The sequence below is a fragment of the Lipotes vexillifer genome, unplaced genomic scaffold (genome assembly GCF_000442215.2).
Source record: "Lipotes vexillifer unplaced genomic scaffold, Lipotes_vexillifer_v1.1 scaffold1667, whole genome shotgun sequence".
NCBI classification, from domain to species: Eukaryota; Metazoa; Chordata; class Mammalia; order Artiodactyla; family Lipotidae; genus Lipotes; species Lipotes vexillifer.
In genome coordinates, this window is record NW_006794016.1 from 322,946 (window position 1) to 340,970 (window position 18,025).

General features: G+C 40.2%; 1 protein-coding gene across 1 annotated transcript in view; it reads right to left on the reverse strand.

Annotated features, from left to right (window-relative positions):
• The window catches only part of VBP1 (VHL binding protein 1), a 21,089-nt gene extending 4,041 nt beyond the window's left edge, over positions 1 to 17,048 (reverse strand). The window contains exons 1-4 of the mRNA XM_007466981.1: positions 16,912 to 17,048; positions 12,295 to 12,419; positions 1,927 to 1,993; positions 785 to 883 (exon numbers count right to left, since the gene is read on the reverse strand). Of these exons, the coding sequence (XP_007467043.1) occupies positions 785 to 883; positions 1,927 to 1,993; positions 12,295 to 12,419; positions 16,912 to 17,004 (384 nt within the window). The 5' untranslated portion in view covers positions 17,005 to 17,048. The remainder of the gene's footprint in view (positions 1 to 784; positions 884 to 1,926; positions 1,994 to 12,294; positions 12,420 to 16,911) is intronic.
• Positions 17,049 to 18,025: the final 977 nt, after the last annotated feature.

Consider the following 18,025-nt stretch of genomic DNA (forward strand, 5'->3'; position numbering starts at 1 on the left):
CAAAAGACAATAACCCTTAGGATTTGGGCTACTGGGTGGACAGCTGTTCCATTTACAGAACTAAAACTGAACAAGTACGGGAATTATGCTTGTAGAAATAAATGTACAAACTCTGAAAAGATTACAGCTAACAGAAATCAGGAGGAGGAACTAAGGGACAGAGAAGTGAGTTTCCATGTACGAATCCGCCTATCTTTCATGGCACAAGACTGCCTCTCAGGGATGACTCTACAGGATAGCAAGCGGAAATCCTCCCAGTTGGGAGAGCTGAGGGCAGTCATGACTGGCTGCTTTGTATGGGAACTTGCCTGAGGTAACAAGACCTATGGATAGCTAGCTGGACAGTCAGGAATGGCTTGGCTGGTCGATCATGGGACTGAGAGGAGTAAAATAGGAAAAAAATCAGAGAAGGTCTGTGAAATCATCAAAATTGAAATATATGATTTTTAAAAATGGGTTCTAACCTCAAGTTTTTTGTAATAATCCTTGCCCCCTCAAATTTAGAGAGATCTTTCTAGAACTAACAAAATCTGATGATGAAGAAACATCTATCTAAGGTTCAACAGCACCTTCTGTTACATTTAAGAGCTAAAGCATTAGTTGGAGGGGAAGCAGGGTTTTGGTCCGTTTTGTTTTGATTGGGAGAGACTCGAGCATGTTTCTGCGGCAATCTTCCTCACACTCCCGATCCCCCTGAATGCCACCCCTTCATTCCTTCCACAGCTTCAACAATAATGCTTTACAAATGTCAGCCAAGGAAGCTGTGGCTATTACATTTACTTACCCCCAACCACAGACACACTTTATCAGTAGGAGGAACTGAAGCTTTGCAATACAGGTTATCTGCCAGTAAGAACCTGGTCTCCAGTGAATTGGTGGACTCCTTCAAAAAACATGACAGTACTGTAAACAGTCCATTTTCACACCAAGGTTATAAGGAAGAGATCACAGAGCTGAACCTAAGCCATTTAAAACAGTCCTATCACACAGACTAAGTAGAGTGGTAAAGAAAGGAATGCTGGAGCCAGACGGATGGGCAGGGAGGCTCGTGCGTCCTGGCTCAGCTACTTACTATAGCTCTGAAGGCTGTGGCAAGCAGAGTTCTCACACACTCACACCCCCACACAAACACCCACACACACACACCCCAGTCTCACACCCCTCCCCACCCCCACACACACCCCAGTGCCTGGCACAGAGTAAGCACTAGACAAGCGCTATTACTACTTCATCAGTGCTTCGTGCTCAACAACCAATTTTCTGAAGCCTCTTATTAAGTTCATGACATAAAAAACATACTAGAAATGTAGTTATTCTACCAGTCAAGTAATAAATCATATATATATATATATATATATATATATATATATATACACATACTATTTTAAATACAATATACTTATGACATTTAATTAATTTTTACAGCCTGCTTATGTAACAAATATTGGATGACTGGGAAGAGTCTCAAATCCAGTTCTGCCAGGAACTAGCTATGTAACAGTTCTCAAGTGTAACCGCTTTGCAAATGTTGCCTCAGCTGTGACATGAGAACCTGAAACGTCATTTCTAAAATTCTTTCCAGCTCTATAAGTACTGGACTCACTCCTTATTCTTAGAGAGAACAATAACAATAACAACAACAAAAACTATTAGATGCTGCTCAAAATGACATTTTCTTTTTGTACTTAAAATAATTTCAAATTGCATTTAAGTTCTGCAGATACTACATATAAGTAAAATACCCCAAGAAGTGTGGGTCCTAGAATTAAACCTGACTTTTGGCGGAAAGCCACATGTCTCACTGTCTGTGACGTCAGTACACGTGCTCAGGACTGGTTCAAATACCAGTGACCAAGGAGTAAAGGAACACATGTCTCTGCTGAGGTATCCTGGTTTGCTCATGTTTACAAAGAAAACTGCACTTACTTTTTTCTTCTGCATGTACTTTAGAATTTCTAAAGTCTGCTTAATTTCAGGAATCTGACCTTTTAGCCTGTGAATAAGAAAAAGGTTAACTTAGTATTTGGCACCAGGACAGTCTTACTAGCTTTGCATTTTCTACTGATATGTTTTGAAGACAATTTATAAATATGAAATATTTAAGGTATTTTATCTGTAAGATATTTAATAAATTTTGTTTATTAAAATATTTAAGATATTTCAGACAAATATTTATTAAAATATTTAGATATAATAGCAAATATTTACAGAATGACTACTGTGCACAGGGTCCTATTCTATACGCCAAACCCCCCATCATTAGTTAACATTTCTAGAGAAAATCATATTCCACAGAGGTGATTCAGAGGTTCTACATTTAATTAGAATTGCATTTTAAATACTCATTTTTAAAATAACATGCATTCAAATATTATATCCTAAATTGAAAACCACCAACTCCCTCAGTCATAGGCAGCTCAGCGCCAGCAAGTGCAGGGACAGCTTCTCAGGGCCTGCGCTTCCCACACTGTAAAAGCATTTGAATGCCTAACACACCACAGTAAGATATAGTACAACTTTGTGATTCTTTTAACCTTTGGGTAATTTTTCTTTAACGTTTATGTTGAAAAATACTTTCTTTTCAAGTTAGGTAACAACTGTTCTTAAAATTATAAATGGATCACTGTTTGAACACATGAAAAAACTTAAGAAAATGATGGACATGATGAGACTGATCAGACTCAACAGGTAAGTTATATTATAGCTACTAGAAAAACAACTAGCCTGGAACAACTGGACATCCACACATAAAAAACATGAATCTAGACACAGACGCTACACATTTCACAAAACTTAAGTTCACATGAATCACATACGTAAAGGTACAATGCAAAACTATAAAGCTCCTAGAAGATAACACAGAAGAAAACCTAAATGACCTTGGGTATGGTGATGACTTTTTAGATACAACACCAAAGGCACAATCCATGAAAGAAATAATTGACATGCTGGACTTTATTAAAATTAACAACTTCCACTCTGCACAAGACCCTGTCAAGAGAACAAAAAGACAAGCCACAGACTGTGAGAAAATATTTGCAAAAGACACATTTGATAAAGGACTGGTATCCAAAATACCCAAAGAACTCTCAAAACTCAACAATAAGAAAATGAACAACTGGATTAAAAAATGGACCAAAGCCTTTAACAGATACCCTACCAAAGATATACACATGGCAAATAAGCATATGAAAAGATGCTCCACATCATATGTCATCAGAGGATTGCAAATTAAAATAACGAGATACCACTACACACCTATTACAATGGCCAAAATCCAGAATACTGACAAGTCCGGATGTTGGTGAGGATGTGGAGCAACAGCCCCTTTGGAAGACAGTGTGTCAGGTTCTTACAAAATAAAAATACTCTTACCATACGATACAGCAATCATGCTCCTTGGTATTTACCCAAAGGAGCTGAAAACTTAGGGCCACACAAAAATTGCACACAAATGCTTACGGAAGCTTTATTCATAATTGCCCAAACTTGGAAGCAACCAAGATGACCTTGGTAGGCAAATGGAGAAATAAACTGTGGTCCATCCAGACAATGGAATAGTATTCACTGCTAACAAGAAATGATCAAGCCTCGAAAAGCCATGGAGGAACCTTGAATGCATATGACTAAGTGAAGGATGCCAACCTGAAAAGGCTGCAGACTGTGTGATTCCAGCTACAAGACACTCTGGAAAAGACAAAACTATGGAGACAGTAAAAGGATCAGTGGTTGCCAGGGGTTTAGGAGGGGGAGGGAGGGATGAACATGCTGAGCACAGAGCATTCTTAGGGCAGTGAAACTACTCTGTATGATGCTATAATGGTGGATACATGACATCGTGCATGTGTCCCAACCCATAGAATGTACAACACAAGGGTGAACACTAATGTAAACTACGGACTTTAGCTAATAATAACATATCAATCTTGGCTCATCAACTGTAACAAATGTTCCACTCCGGTGAAGGGTGTTGATAATGGGGAGGCTATGTGTGTGTGGGGACAGGGGCTATACAGAAAATCTCTGTATCTTCTGCTCAAGTTTGCTATGAAACTAAAACTGGCCTAAAAAATAAAGCGTATTAAAAATAATTTTTAAAAACTACTAGCAACTAATTCCCAAATGAAATCAATCTCACTGACAAGAAAATAAGAGATAAAAATATGCTGAAAACACTCAAAGTCAAACTTAGGGAAGAAAGAATGAAACATTTTTAGCTCTTTTTTTGGATTAAAGCTGCCCAAGGCTTTAAAGTGTTTTGCATGGAAAAATGTGCAAAACAGTTCTGGGAGTCCTGTCAAATCACAATGTAATCTGTAAGAAAACAGACTAAGGATACAAAAACAAAGCTGTGGTTCTTTCAAAATACATTTATCAAAATATTATTAGAGATCAGCATGTAAACAAAATTTAAATACGATAATGAAAATGTACTTCATGAATTATATAAAGGAAGTCACATCATGTGTGAAGAAGGTTAGCACGGCAAACTTTATTACAGAGTGTGCTACTGACCCAGCAAATATGTCAGATAAGCCTGCTGCTTAAAAAATAGTATCACTGGGGCTTCCCTGGTGGCGCAGTGGTTGAGAGTCCGCCTGCCGATGCAGGGGACGCGGGTTTGTGCCCCGGTCCGGGAAGATCCCACGTGCCGCGCAGCGGCTGGGCCCGTGGGCCGTGGTCGCTGGGCCTGCGTGTCTGGAGCCTGTGCTCCGCAACGGGAGAGGCCACAGCGGTGAGAGGCCTGCGTACCACAAAAAAAAAAAAAAAAGTATCACTATCTGGTAGTACAGCCCAGTGAAGATTTGAGAAACACACCCTTAGCATTCATTTTTTTTTAAAACGTAGTTTGAAGGCTAATATTCTGTGAACTCTTTACAATTCAATATGGATATCGTAGATCTCTCAATGTTGCTTATTTTTGTATATGTTGATATAGGTAAATGCTAGAAAGATCTATATTGAATCATTTATAAAATATCTGATACACATATAACATTAGTATGTTCAGATCAAGTTTTTTGGTCATGTAAATGATTTCTCTGATTGACTGACAGATTGATTTATGGCTGAGTTGGGTCTTCGCTGCTGCACACGGGCTTTCTCTAGTTGTGGCGAGCGGGGGCTACTCTTTGTTGCACTGCACGGGCTTCTCATTGTGGTGGCTTCTCTTGTTGTGGAGCACGGGCTCTAGGCGTGCGGGCTCTGTAGCTGTGGCTTGTGGGCTGTAGAGCGCAGGCCACTGTGCAAGTCTGAGCAATACACCCTCCCCACCCTGCTCTGTCCCAAAAGATAGCAGCTCTCCTGAATTGTGTGTTTACAGTCCCTTTTTTACTTTTTCAAATAGTTTCACCACATTTATGTGTATACCTGAATATATTCTTTGCTAGTTTCTCAGCTTAATACAAATGGTCTCATGTTGTATGCATTTTTCTGGGGTTTTGCTTTATAACTCAATTAAGTTCATAAGATTTGTTCATTCATTTTCACTGCTGTGTAATATCCATTTAAAAATATAACACAACTTGTTTATCCACTTCCTATCAACACACTTGGATGAGTTCCAGATCTTTGTTATTCCATGAACAATGGAAATCTCTAGGTCCTGGGAGTGGGTAAGGAAGTGAGAGGGAAGACAGCAGCTTAGAAGGGAAGTGGATCGAGTCTTCAAAGGGGGAATTTAAGGCTAAAGGGCAGGTGTTTTTCCTCCCTCTAAATTGCTGTGGGTGAATCACATTACCTACCCCATCACTGCTACAGGGCAGAAAAACAGCGGAATTGGCCAAAGGCAGGGAGAAGGTCAAGCTGAGGAGCTGAGAATACAGGTACTGACCCCCAGCAGTTCCCCTTGCCCACTCCCCCTCCCAGGGGAGATGCCAGTGAAAACAGCCAAAGACAGAGGAACAGAAAGAATGTCCCAGAGGCCCAGAGGCCGAGGCACCTGGTAGGGGAGAAACAGCATTTGTCCAATGGCTGTGCTGCAGAGTGTAAACCCCGCCCACCAGGAGGGACTTGAATTACTCCTGTTCCCACACACATTAATGGCCAAAGGAACTGATAACCCTGAGGGAATATGAGCTGATGGGGAAAAAAATGGTAATCTGATAAACTCAGCTACAAAATAAAATAAAAACAATAAATTCGACAACCTGTACCAGATGAAACAAAATCAAATTCTACAAGATTATACAGTGAGTATTTAAAAATACTTCAAAGAGAAAAGACAGGATATTGGTAATATGAAGAAGAAACAAGTAGCTGTAAGAAGGACCCAAAATACTAGGTATAAAAAGTGTAATGGTTGAAATAAGGAGCTCACAGATATCCATTTAATTGCCAAAAGACAAATTACCAAAATAGCAGAAGACAGGAAACAATAAAGAGACAGGGAAGGCAGAATTAGAAGAGTCAACATCCATATTAACAGGAATCCCAGAAGGAGAGAAGGAAAAAAATTAACAGATGACAGAAAAAAATGAAAAAAATGATAATCACAAAATTTCCAGTTAGAGAAAGATAAAGCACATATAATTCATGTGTTAAAGAGTTCACCACAAGAGAATGAAATACTAAATAACTTTTTTTATATACCTATCAATAATTACTTTATTTATGTATTTTTTAAATAGATCTTTATTGGAGTATAATTGCTTCACAATACCATGTCAGTTTCTGCTGTATAACAAAGTGAATCAGCCATATGCATACACATGTCCCCATATCCCCTCCCCCTTGAGCCTCACTCCCACCCTCCCTATCCCACCCCTCTAGGTCATGGCCAAGCACCAAGCCGATCTCCCTGTGCTATGCTACTGCCTCCTATACAGCTGAAAGAAAAAGTTAAATGACAGGCTGCAACAAAAGATTTACAACACCTGTAAAGAAAAGGTTAGTATCCAAACTACACAGCCGTCTGCTGCAAAACAACTCAATCAAGCACAGAAACAGTTTTTGTTGCACAGTTGGTATCACAGAGGTGAGGGAACTTTCAGAAAAAATAAAAGGGGATAAAACTGGAAAAGGCTTTGAGTTGAGCAGTGAGGACTAGAGAAAAGCAGGCATCTCGAGGCAGGTGACAATACCAGCTATAGACCTGAGCCTGGGCCCCTGACACTCGGCTCAACGGGGGAGTTCACATATTAAGTGCAAGAACTTGGAACAGGGCTCAAGCAGTCCAAGGCTGATGAAGACCCACAGCTCCTGCAAAAGCAAAATCATCTATAGATAAAAGCAATCCACACAGGTATCCATGGTTACAGGAAGCTGACATATAGTCAGTTAAGGAAGAATTTAAGAAAGATCCTCACAGGGCTTCCCTAGTGGTGCAGTGGTTGAGAATACGCCTGCTGATGCAGGGGATGCGGGTTTGTGCCCAGGTCTGGGAAGATCCCACATGCCGTGGAGCGGCTAGGCCCGTGAGCTATGGAGCCTGTGCTCCGCAACGGGAGAGAGGCCACAACAGTGAGAGGCCCGCATACTGCAAAAAAAGAAAGAAAGAAAGAAAGAAAGATATCCTCACAAAGACAAATTATAGTCAGATAAAACAAAAGAGATGACAATCTTGAAAGTATCCAAAAAGATAAATTAGTTTATCGAAAAAGATTTAAAATAATAACCATATGCTGTTTACATGGAACACCCTTAAATATAAATAATAAATAAGCTGAAAGAAAAGGGATTGGAAAAAATACACCAGGAAAATGTTAGCCACCACTCCTGGGTATGTATCTGGAGAAAACTATAATTCGAAAAGATACATGCATCCCACTGTTCACTGTAGCACAATTTACAATAGCCAAGACATGGAAGTAACCTAAATGTCCATCGACAGATGAATCGATAAATAAGACGTGTTACCTATACAATGGAATACTACTCAGCCATAAAAAAGAACGAAATAATGCCATTTGCAGCAACATGGATGGACCCAGAGATTGTCGTACTGAGCGAAGTAACTCAGATGAAAAAGACAAATATCATATATTGCTTATATGTGGAATCTAAAGAAAATGGTACAAATGAGATGTAGAAAACAAACTTATGGTTACCAAAGGGGGAAGGGGGGAGGGATAAATTGGGAGCTTGGGATTGACATGGACATACTATACATAAAATAGATAACTAATAAGAACCTACTGTATAGCACAGGGAACTCTACTCAATACTCTGTAATGACCTATATGGGAAAAGAATCTAAAAAAGAATGGATATATGTATGTGTATAACTGATTCACTTTACTGTACACCTGAAACTAACACATTGTAAATCAACTGTACTCTAATAAAATTTTTTTTAAATGTTAGCCAAAAGAAAGCCGGAGTAGCTCTAAGTGTCCAACAAAACTGACTAAAACAATAAGCATTATTTTACATAGGGTTAAATTCACCAAGAAGACTTCATAATTCTCAAATTGCATGCACCTAATAGAACAGACTAAAAAGCTTTAAAAAAAAAAAGGATAGAAAATTGTTTCAGGTTAAGATGGCAGCAGACTAGCACTTGCACCTCTAACTGTTCACGTAGCAGAGAGCTGATGAGATGATAGGAGCTACAGGGCTATTCCTGCAAGGGAACAAAGTGACAGGTGAGCTGATTTCCTGCAGCCACTTTTTACCAAAGAGTACATGAAGGGACATTTTTCTTTATAGAAATATGCCAGCTTATTAATAAATAAAAAATAAATAACTGAATTAGAACATCATCATTTTGCAACTCATAATTAAGGGATCTAGGAATTCAGTATCATTCTAAGAAACAACTAGATACTATCTGCCTCTTAATGGAGAAACACTACACAAACCTATGAAGGAGTGTTGCCAAAAAACAAACACAAAAAAAGAAAAAAAAACAAAGGAGAAGAAAAACCTGACTATGAACAAGACTACATATACAACTATTAACATATTAAACAGAAAGGGCAAAGAAACATGCTTGAAAATCCCACAATTGCTTTGAAATTTAGCAACATACTTCTGAATAACCCATAGATTATGAATCTAAATGTGACAGATCAAACAATAAAGCTTTGAGAATAAAACATTAAAAGAATATCTTCATGAACTTGGGATATTTCTTAAATAGGACACAAAAAGCACTAACCACTAAGGAAAAATTCTTAAATCAAACTACATTAAAATTAAAGGGTGATGTATATATGTCCACGCCACGGGTGGGATAGGGAGGGTGGGTGGGAGGGAGGGAGATGCAAGAGGGAAGAGATATGGGAACATATGTATATGTATAACTGATTCACTTTGTTATAAAGCAGAAACTAACACACCATTGTAAAGCAATTATACTCCAATAAGATGTAAAAAAAAAAAAGGGTGATGACTCAAACAGTATATCCACAGTGCTTCCATTTAAAAAAAGAAATCGGAAGCCTACCATATACCATACATAAAAATAAACTTCCGATGGATTAAGAAGTTAGATATGAAAATGAAAAAAATTAAGACTTTAAGAAGAACACTTAGGAGTATGTCTTTTTGAACATGGAATACAAAATAGGATTTCTTAAACAATACACAAAAAGCACTAACTATTAAGAGAACTTTTGACTTAAAACATTTAAATTAAGAACTACTCATCAAAAGAAATCATAAGGGGAAAAGACAAATTATAAAAGAAAAATTTCTCACATATAACCTAAAAGGACTAGTATCCAATACATAAAGAATTCCTACAAATAAAAAAAGACAACCAACCCATTATTAAATGAATAAAACTCTTCAAAAAAGTTTTCCACATTTGCTGTCTCCATCATTCTCCTTTGAACCACTGGGCCAACACTGTTCCCATCCAGAACACCAATGACTTCCACTTTGCTAAGTCCAAGTCCATTCTCAGTCCTTATCCCATTTGGGTGAGCCATCCGCAGCATTTGACACAGGTGATCATTCCCTCCTCCATGATACATTTTCTTAGCTAGGCTTCCAGAACCCCATGATCTCCCAGTTTTCCTGACCTCACTTAAAGTTTCTTTTCAGTCTTTTTTGCTGGTGTTCCCTCTTCTCCCTAACTTCTTACTGTTGCAATGTCCAGATCTTTGATCTTCTCTTCACTTGCATGCACTCTCTTGGTGATGGACCTCATTCAGTCCCCTGGCTTTAAATGACTCCCAAATTTTTATCTCCAGCCCAGATCGCTCCCAAAATTCACATTCATATATTTAACTGTCTACCTAACACCTCCACCTGGATGTCCAAATGATGTCCAAGGCATCTCAAATGTGTCCAGAATTGAACTCCTCCTGATCTTCCCCCAAACCTGCTCCACCCACAGTCTTCTCAGATGTTGATAACTCTCCCTTCCAGTTGCTCAGACCTGGGAGCCATCCCACATGCCTCCACAGTACTAGAGTTACCAAGGTAACTTTGACACACGGATTCCCTCCGCTTCCCCAAGGCTTGGTCCTGAGGTCCATTTTCTTCTCTATCTGTAACCTCCGTGCAAATGACCTCAAAGCCAATGGCTTTATGCTTCTTTTTCAAATAAAAATAAACTTTTATTATAAAAGCAATAAATGTACATTGCAGAAAATTAAGAATACAGGTAAGCAAAATAAGAAAAATGCCATTTCCCACCACCCAAAGATTACCACTGTTAATATAACATTAGTGTCAATTCTTCCAGGTATTTCTGTGCACACACACGTTTTTTCCCCAAATAAGAAGAGATAATGTTCAGTGTTTTCTATCCTTTTTCCTATTAACACCCCTCATCTGTCCATGTTGATGACTTTTCATATCATCTAACACCTAGCCCTATTCAAATTTCCTCAGTTGTCACCAAAATCAAATGAGAAAATACATCCAAAAACAAACTTTTGGTTTGTTTTTTTCTTTTGGTCACGCCACGTGGCTTGTGGGATCTTAGTTCCCTGACCAGGGATTGAACCCACACCCTCGGCAGTGAAAGCGCAGAGTCCTAACCACTGGACCACCAGGGAATTCTCATCTAAAGACAAACTTTTGTATTTTTGCATAAGTGGTACCCTCACGCCCAGACTACCCTTCCTCACTGGAGCCTGCTTCCAAACTCATAACCAGGCTTCAAAATTCTACATAGCCATCTGCTTCTCTTGGAAGTTTCCCCTGAATCCCTCTGTCCCCCTTCAGATCACCCGTTCCCCTATGCTAACTCATTACTGTGCACCATAACACCTTGACTGCTATACTCTGTACTTATTTAAATATCTATCATGCTCCTAGACCATAACCCTGTTGAAAGCAGATACTGGACCTTATTTCACCCAAAACAGTACCTGGCACCTATGAGGAATTCCATAAACATTCAACTGACAGAAGAATGCTGTCACATGTGTATAGCAGGTATCTGTAGGTATTTATTACTGTGGATTGATTTCGTAAGCTACTATGAACATACAGGGGAATAAAGGATCGAGAGCAAGAATACTTCTGCCCTATCACTTATGAAGTCCTGGCAAAGTCACTTCTGTGGGTTTCTCATCTCATCGGCAAAATGAAAAGAATGAACTGGACATTTAAGATGTTATGATCCTAGAAGCTTTGGAATAAGGACTTCAATATTCATTCTATTACGTTTTCAAAAGCATCTTTAGACTGACAATACCAAAGTGCTGGTGAGAATGAAGAACAACTGGAACTCCCAATACATTGCTGGTGGCAGTGTAATATGCTAAAGCCACCTAGGAGGACTTTTGGCAGTTTCTCATAAAATTAAACATACACTTACCATACAAGTCAGCAATTCTACCCCTTGGATAATTACCCAGGAGAAATGAAAACATATGTCCACCCAAAGACTTAAAACAAAATGGGGAAACAAACCAAATGTCCATGACAAGCAAATAGATAAAAATAGATAAAAACTGTGGTACATCCACATACAATGGAAAATGACTCAGCACTAAAAAGAAACTAATTTACTGATACACACAACACCATGGATGACTCTCAACAAGCATTATACTAAGTGTAATAAGCCTGACGTAAAACAGTAGTTACTATATATGCTTCCATTTATATGAAGTTCAAGAACAGAAAAAACTAATTTATGGTGAAAATAATCAGAACAGTGGGAGTGTGCAGGGTTGGGCATAAAGGGGCAGGAGGAAACTTCCTGAGGTAACAGAAATGTTCCATATATTGATCTGGGCAATGGTTACAGAAGTGGATACATTTATCAAAACTCATCAAACTGAACATTCAACGAATAGACATTTTACCTGTATGCAAATTATGTCTCGATCTTTTAAAAATTTAAGCTATACAATATTAATTTTAAAAACTTAGAAATTTTGCACTTACCTCCTTTTCTTTTGAGCAAGGTTGAGCTCCATAAACTTATACTTCTGGTACTGTTCATCCAGCTTCTTCAATACTGTATCTGCAGTCTCATTCCCAGGCTGTTTCATGAAGGAATCTACATCTTCCTTTAATATCAAAAAGAATACATTACAAATTTTAGAATTCATACCTCTGATTTTTGACCGCTTTAGCTTTATTTTTAAACATAAAAAGAGCTTGTGTTTCTTTTCCTCCAAAGGCTTGTTTTTAACTAAAAAAGTATTTATAAAAAGTTAGAGACCATTTCAGACAGTGCACATACATTATGTAGCTAATTTATTATTCTTCCACCTTCCTCTTTTTATTTATATATAGGGAAATCAGTATGTTCAAGTTATCTATTTCTTCTTGATTCAGTTTTTTTTTTTTTAACATCTTTATTGGGGTATAATTGCTTTACAATGGTGTGTTAGTTTCTGCTTTATAACAGAGTGAGTCAGTTATACATATATATATGTTCCCATATCTCTTCCCTCTTTGTCTCCCTCCCTCCCACCCTCCCTATCCCACCCCTCCAGACAGCCACAAAGAACCGAGCCGGTTTCCCTGTGCCATGCGGCTGCTTCCCACTGGCTATCTACCTTACGTTTGTTAGTATATATATGTCCATGTCTCTTCTCTCGTTTTGTCACAGCTCACCCTTCCCCCTCCCCATATCCTTAAGTCCTTTCTCTAGTAGGTCTGTGTCTTTATTCCTGTCTTACCCCTAGGTTCTTCATGACATTTTTTTTCTTAAATTCCATATATATGTGTTAGCATACGGTATTTGTCTTTCTCTTTCTGACTTACTTCACTCTGTATGACAGACTCTAGGTCTATCCACCTCATTACAAATAGCTCAATTTCGTTTCTTTTTATGGCTGAGTAATATATAAAAACAAAAATAAACAAATGGGACCTAATGAAACTTCAAAGCTTTTGCACAGCAAAGGAAACCATAAACAAGACCAAAAGACAACCCTCAGAATGGGAGAAAATATTTGCAAATGAAGCAACTGACAAAGGATTAATCTCCAAAATTTACAGGCAGCTCATGCAGCTCAATAACAAAAAAACAAACAACCCAATCCAAAAATGGGCAGAAGACCTAAATAGACATTTCTCCAAAGAAGATATACAGACTGCCAACAAACACATGAAAGAATGCTCAACATCATTAATCATTAGAGAAATGCAAATCAAAACTACAATGAGATATCATCTCACACCAGTCAGAATGGCCATCATCAAAAAATCTAGAAACAATAAATGCTGGAGAGGGTGTGGAGAAAAGGGAACACTCTTGCACTGCTGGTGGGAATGTGAATTGGTACAGCCACTATGGAGAACAGTATGGGGGTTCCTTAAAAAACTACAAATAGAACTACCATGTGACCCAGCAACCCCACTACTGGGCATATACCCTGAGAAAACCATAATTCAAAAAGAGTTATGTACCAAAATGTTCATTGCAGACCTTGTCTGCTTTTATACATCCGCCATGCAGCACATTGCCTAGTCATGTGCCCTAGCCACAAAACGATTCAACAGGCTGTGTGCCAAAATTATAGATTTTGTTACTGAAATTTTTAACTCAACAAGTTCTGCCACAGATATCATACTAAGTATCGTCATTAGGTTCCCAAGACAAGTCACAGCTGCTTCCTTGAGTATCAAGTGGTTGAAATAAAGTAAGTCTAAAAGGCAAACTGAACAATCTTTTGTAACAGGAATAAATAAGCAAAAGAAAAGCAATAAAACTGAACTGCATTTTTTTAAATGTATACTGCACATGCTGGTCCTTGAAGAAAAGCTAGTTAATTAGGTAAGGAACAGGAACTAAGTGAAACTATATGGAAACTTTAAGGAGATTCTGTAACAGCCTTCTAGTAGTTTAAAGAACTTTAGTCCTTCCTTGCAACTAAGTTAAATTCAATTATCTCACAGTTTCTGGGATCTCTACATCATTATTCTTATCCATGCTTACTAGCTATAAGGGAGTATTTTAGCAGAAACGAGGCAAGAAGAAAAAAGAAGAGAAACACAGCAAGGGAGTGAACTATGAAGCCATCAAGCTAGAGACTGTAAAAGAAATTGAAAAGGTGAGGCTGAGGCAATGGCTGAGTTCTGCATGGAGATGAAATGCATGCAGTTAAAATGCAGATAAATGCATTCTGGAGATAAAATGGAGACAGCATCTTCCTAGAAGGCTCACTGTAGGAGGAGAAATGTCAAAGTTTTTAGCACATGTTATTAGAAGCTTAGACTCTAGCAAGGAGAATTAACTACAGCAGCATAGGTTTGTGGTTAAGAGACAGGGCTGCCTGGTTTGAACGCTGGCTTCACCACATACTAGATGACCTTGGAAGTTATTTAACCTTTCTCTTTGGCTCAATTTCCTCATCTGTAAAAAGAAAAAAAGTACCTTTTCCTCACAGGGGATTAAATGAGTTAGCACGTGTAAAATACTTAGAAGAGTACACAACAGCTAGTAAGTGTTCAACATTAGATATGTGTAAGTGTACAAAACTACAGGGAGGTCATATCTGAACTAGATGTTGAGAGATGGAGAGGTCAACAAATAGACAAGGGGGGAAAGGGACAATTAAAACAGAGAAAGAAAACAAATTACTGCATCAATGGAATGGGGAAAAGGCAAGGTGTGACTTTTAACCACTATCAACACAGAACTAATATACATTAAGCATCTACTTGCAATACTGAAAGCAGTCTATGTTTCTCAGGGCAACTCTAACTACTGTTACTCCTATTTCAGTTAAAGAAACAGAGGCTCAGATTGTAAAATAATATGCTCAAGATTAAGCAGCAACTGGGAAGTAGAGGCATGATTCAAACCTTGTTCTACTTAGAAACCATTGTTCTTTCTATAATACCATGTTATTCCAATTAGTTTAGGAACATACAAATATTTATGTAAATTTGGATTATTTATTATATTGATAGAAATTTTAAGGTCCAGAAAAAATAACTTGTGACATTTTAGGGAAATGCATTTTAAGATAACAGTTTATAAAGCCCTTTGATAAAGTTTATCCTCCTGAATTAGATATCTGAAGCCATCTCTTGCTGAGCACCATGGGTGTGGTATCTTAAGGCACTATGGAAATTCAATCAACGCTTAGTTATGAGCTTATACTGTGTGTCAGGTACTGTGCTAGCATCAGGAGAAATGACAGGGAGCAAGGTAATGACCTAACCTCCCTCCCAGTGGCAGAGCATGGCACAGAAGTAGAGCTCTGCAGCCCCACAGATTGCCCAAGTTCAAAGCCTGGGTAACTCACTTACACCCTGTGTGACTTGGAGCAAGTTATTCAAGGGCTCTGTGTCTCTGTTTCAACATGTACAAAATGAGAATAACAGTATCTGCCTCTTAGAGTTTTGTAAAAGCATTAGGAAAGTGCCCGGTATTCAACAAATTTTTTCTCTTGTTGACAGTTACCTGGGAGATGAGTGGAAAGAAATAAATGGCACGGCTCAGGGAGTAAAAACAAAATAACTGAAGAAAATAGTACAAAACCGAATCAGCAAATATGCACAGAATGTATATAAAAGTAGTGTGAATAAAAGAATAAATAAAAGAAATGGGTCTTTTGAAGGCTGGAAGATACCAAGAACAAAAAGGGAGAGACAAGGCAATATAGGTACAAACCAAAAGGTTGAGAAATTTCCATTAAGATTTTATAGTAGTTCAGGCAGAACTGAGCGGAGAAAGATGGGCGATACTGGCCTGGAAGGCCACTCAGGTTTTCTCTTATTATTCAAATAATATTCAAATACTATTTCGAGAACAGCCTTACGTGGGGGACAGGACTGAAAGCACTACTTGTTTCCCTGTTTGGCCTTGGGTTGGTCTCCCTGTTCTGTGAAGCCTCCAACAACGCATTCCCTGCTTCCTCTCTCACCTGCACACGATTTATTCTCTAAGTTGTTAAGACCATTTAGCTAAAAGCAAATGTGGTTACACAGGGGCTTCACTTAGACACCTTCTGGTGACCGCCCGTGGCCGACTGGCTAAAGCCTCAGGGGCCCAGCGGGCCACACAAGGCCTTCAAGGTCTCCCTGGTACGACGTTCCCCTCCGCCGCCTTCCGAGGCAACTGGCCACCGCAGCCCTTCAACACACTAGGTGCCATTTCCTATGTTCACACCTGAGCTCCTCTACCTGCTCACTGTACCCCGTCACCATCTACGCATCGGTCTCCCCGGCATCTAGGCTGACTCTCAAGCTTCTCACCGCCTCCGTTTTTCCGGGAAGTAGGGTCGAAATCCCGCGTCGGGGATGGGCTGGGCGGAGGGGGGAAGGCGGTCCCTCAGAGCGGCCCCGCTCCCCCTCCGGCTCCTGAGTCCTTCGCCCCGCGCCCCCCCATCTTCTGGGGCCTTCGCGGACCGCGCGCCCCACGGCGGGTCCTGACACAGCTCAGTCGGTCCTGAAACGGAGGGGGAGAGCGGACGGAGCGCTCTCTCCGCGGTCCTTTGGCTCAATTCCTTCCCCCAACAACCAATGCCGAGCTGGGGGCCAAGAAGGAAGGGGTAGCCCACCGCGTAGCGTCAAGATACCGAGCACCAGCGTGTCTCTTACCACGAAAACGGCCTCAGGAATCCCCAGGTGGAGCCGCCGTCCGTTCCCTCCGGCCACTTCTCCCAAACCACAACCGTCCTTACCGGCCGCCATCTTGGGGGAGCGAGCGCGCTACTAACGGCCTATCAAGCGCCTGTAGCCTGGGGCCTGTGATTGGCTCGCTCACAACGGAAGGCCCGCCCTCCGCTTGTGAGTCTGCACATTCATTGGCTCACAGGAAGTAGCCGCCCCTTACCCGTCGGACGAGTCGCCCAACCTGTGGGTTCTAATTGGTTGCGCGCAGGTGAGTGATAAGCGTGGAAGGACTGCCAAGGCGAAGCTGGCTCTGCAGGGAGGACCAATACCTAGTCCTGGGAAAAGGGATTTCGGGGGTTTTGTGGGTGGGCTGGCTGGAGGACCCTGACAATCGGGGACCAAGCCGGAACGGACCCCACTACCACCCCAGAACACGCGGCACTCTCCAGAATAGCCTTCGAAGTGACCCGATCCGTTCTCGGATTCAAGCAAATCCGGGATCTAGACGCCACCACAGGGCCTGGGTCTCGGTGTCTTTCTGGGCCCACCATATTCACGAGCTTCCTGGCCCTTGAAGGGGACTTGTTTTGTGCCTGCTTCCGGGTGGACCCAGTGGCTTCATCCTAATAAACACTCCGTCCATTTTGTCACAATTTACCGAAAGCCACCTTTGATCAGACTCTCACCACCCCAGCTCAAACGTTTTCAAAACTTCACAGTGTACATAGAAAATCCTAAGAACTCTTCCGATGCTTCTAGGCCCAACGCATTCCCCAAGATCATCCACCACTACAACCCTTTGAAAGCAAGTAATTATTTTTCGATCTGTTTTCTGACATCTAACCACCGTGTTTGTTCCTGCGTTTGCCTGCACTGTAGTGCTTCACGGTACACCAGTGCTTCATCCACTCACACAAAGCCTACCATGAGACAGGCCCTGTCTGAATAAAGGATAAATGTCAGTTTCCTTGCTTAGTGGGGACACATATATAATAATAGTGATTAACATTTAATAAAAACGAACTATGTGCAACTCACTGAGTCATGTTCTTTAAACCCCACAGCTCAGTGTCCCTAATATCACCCCTAGTTTGCAGAC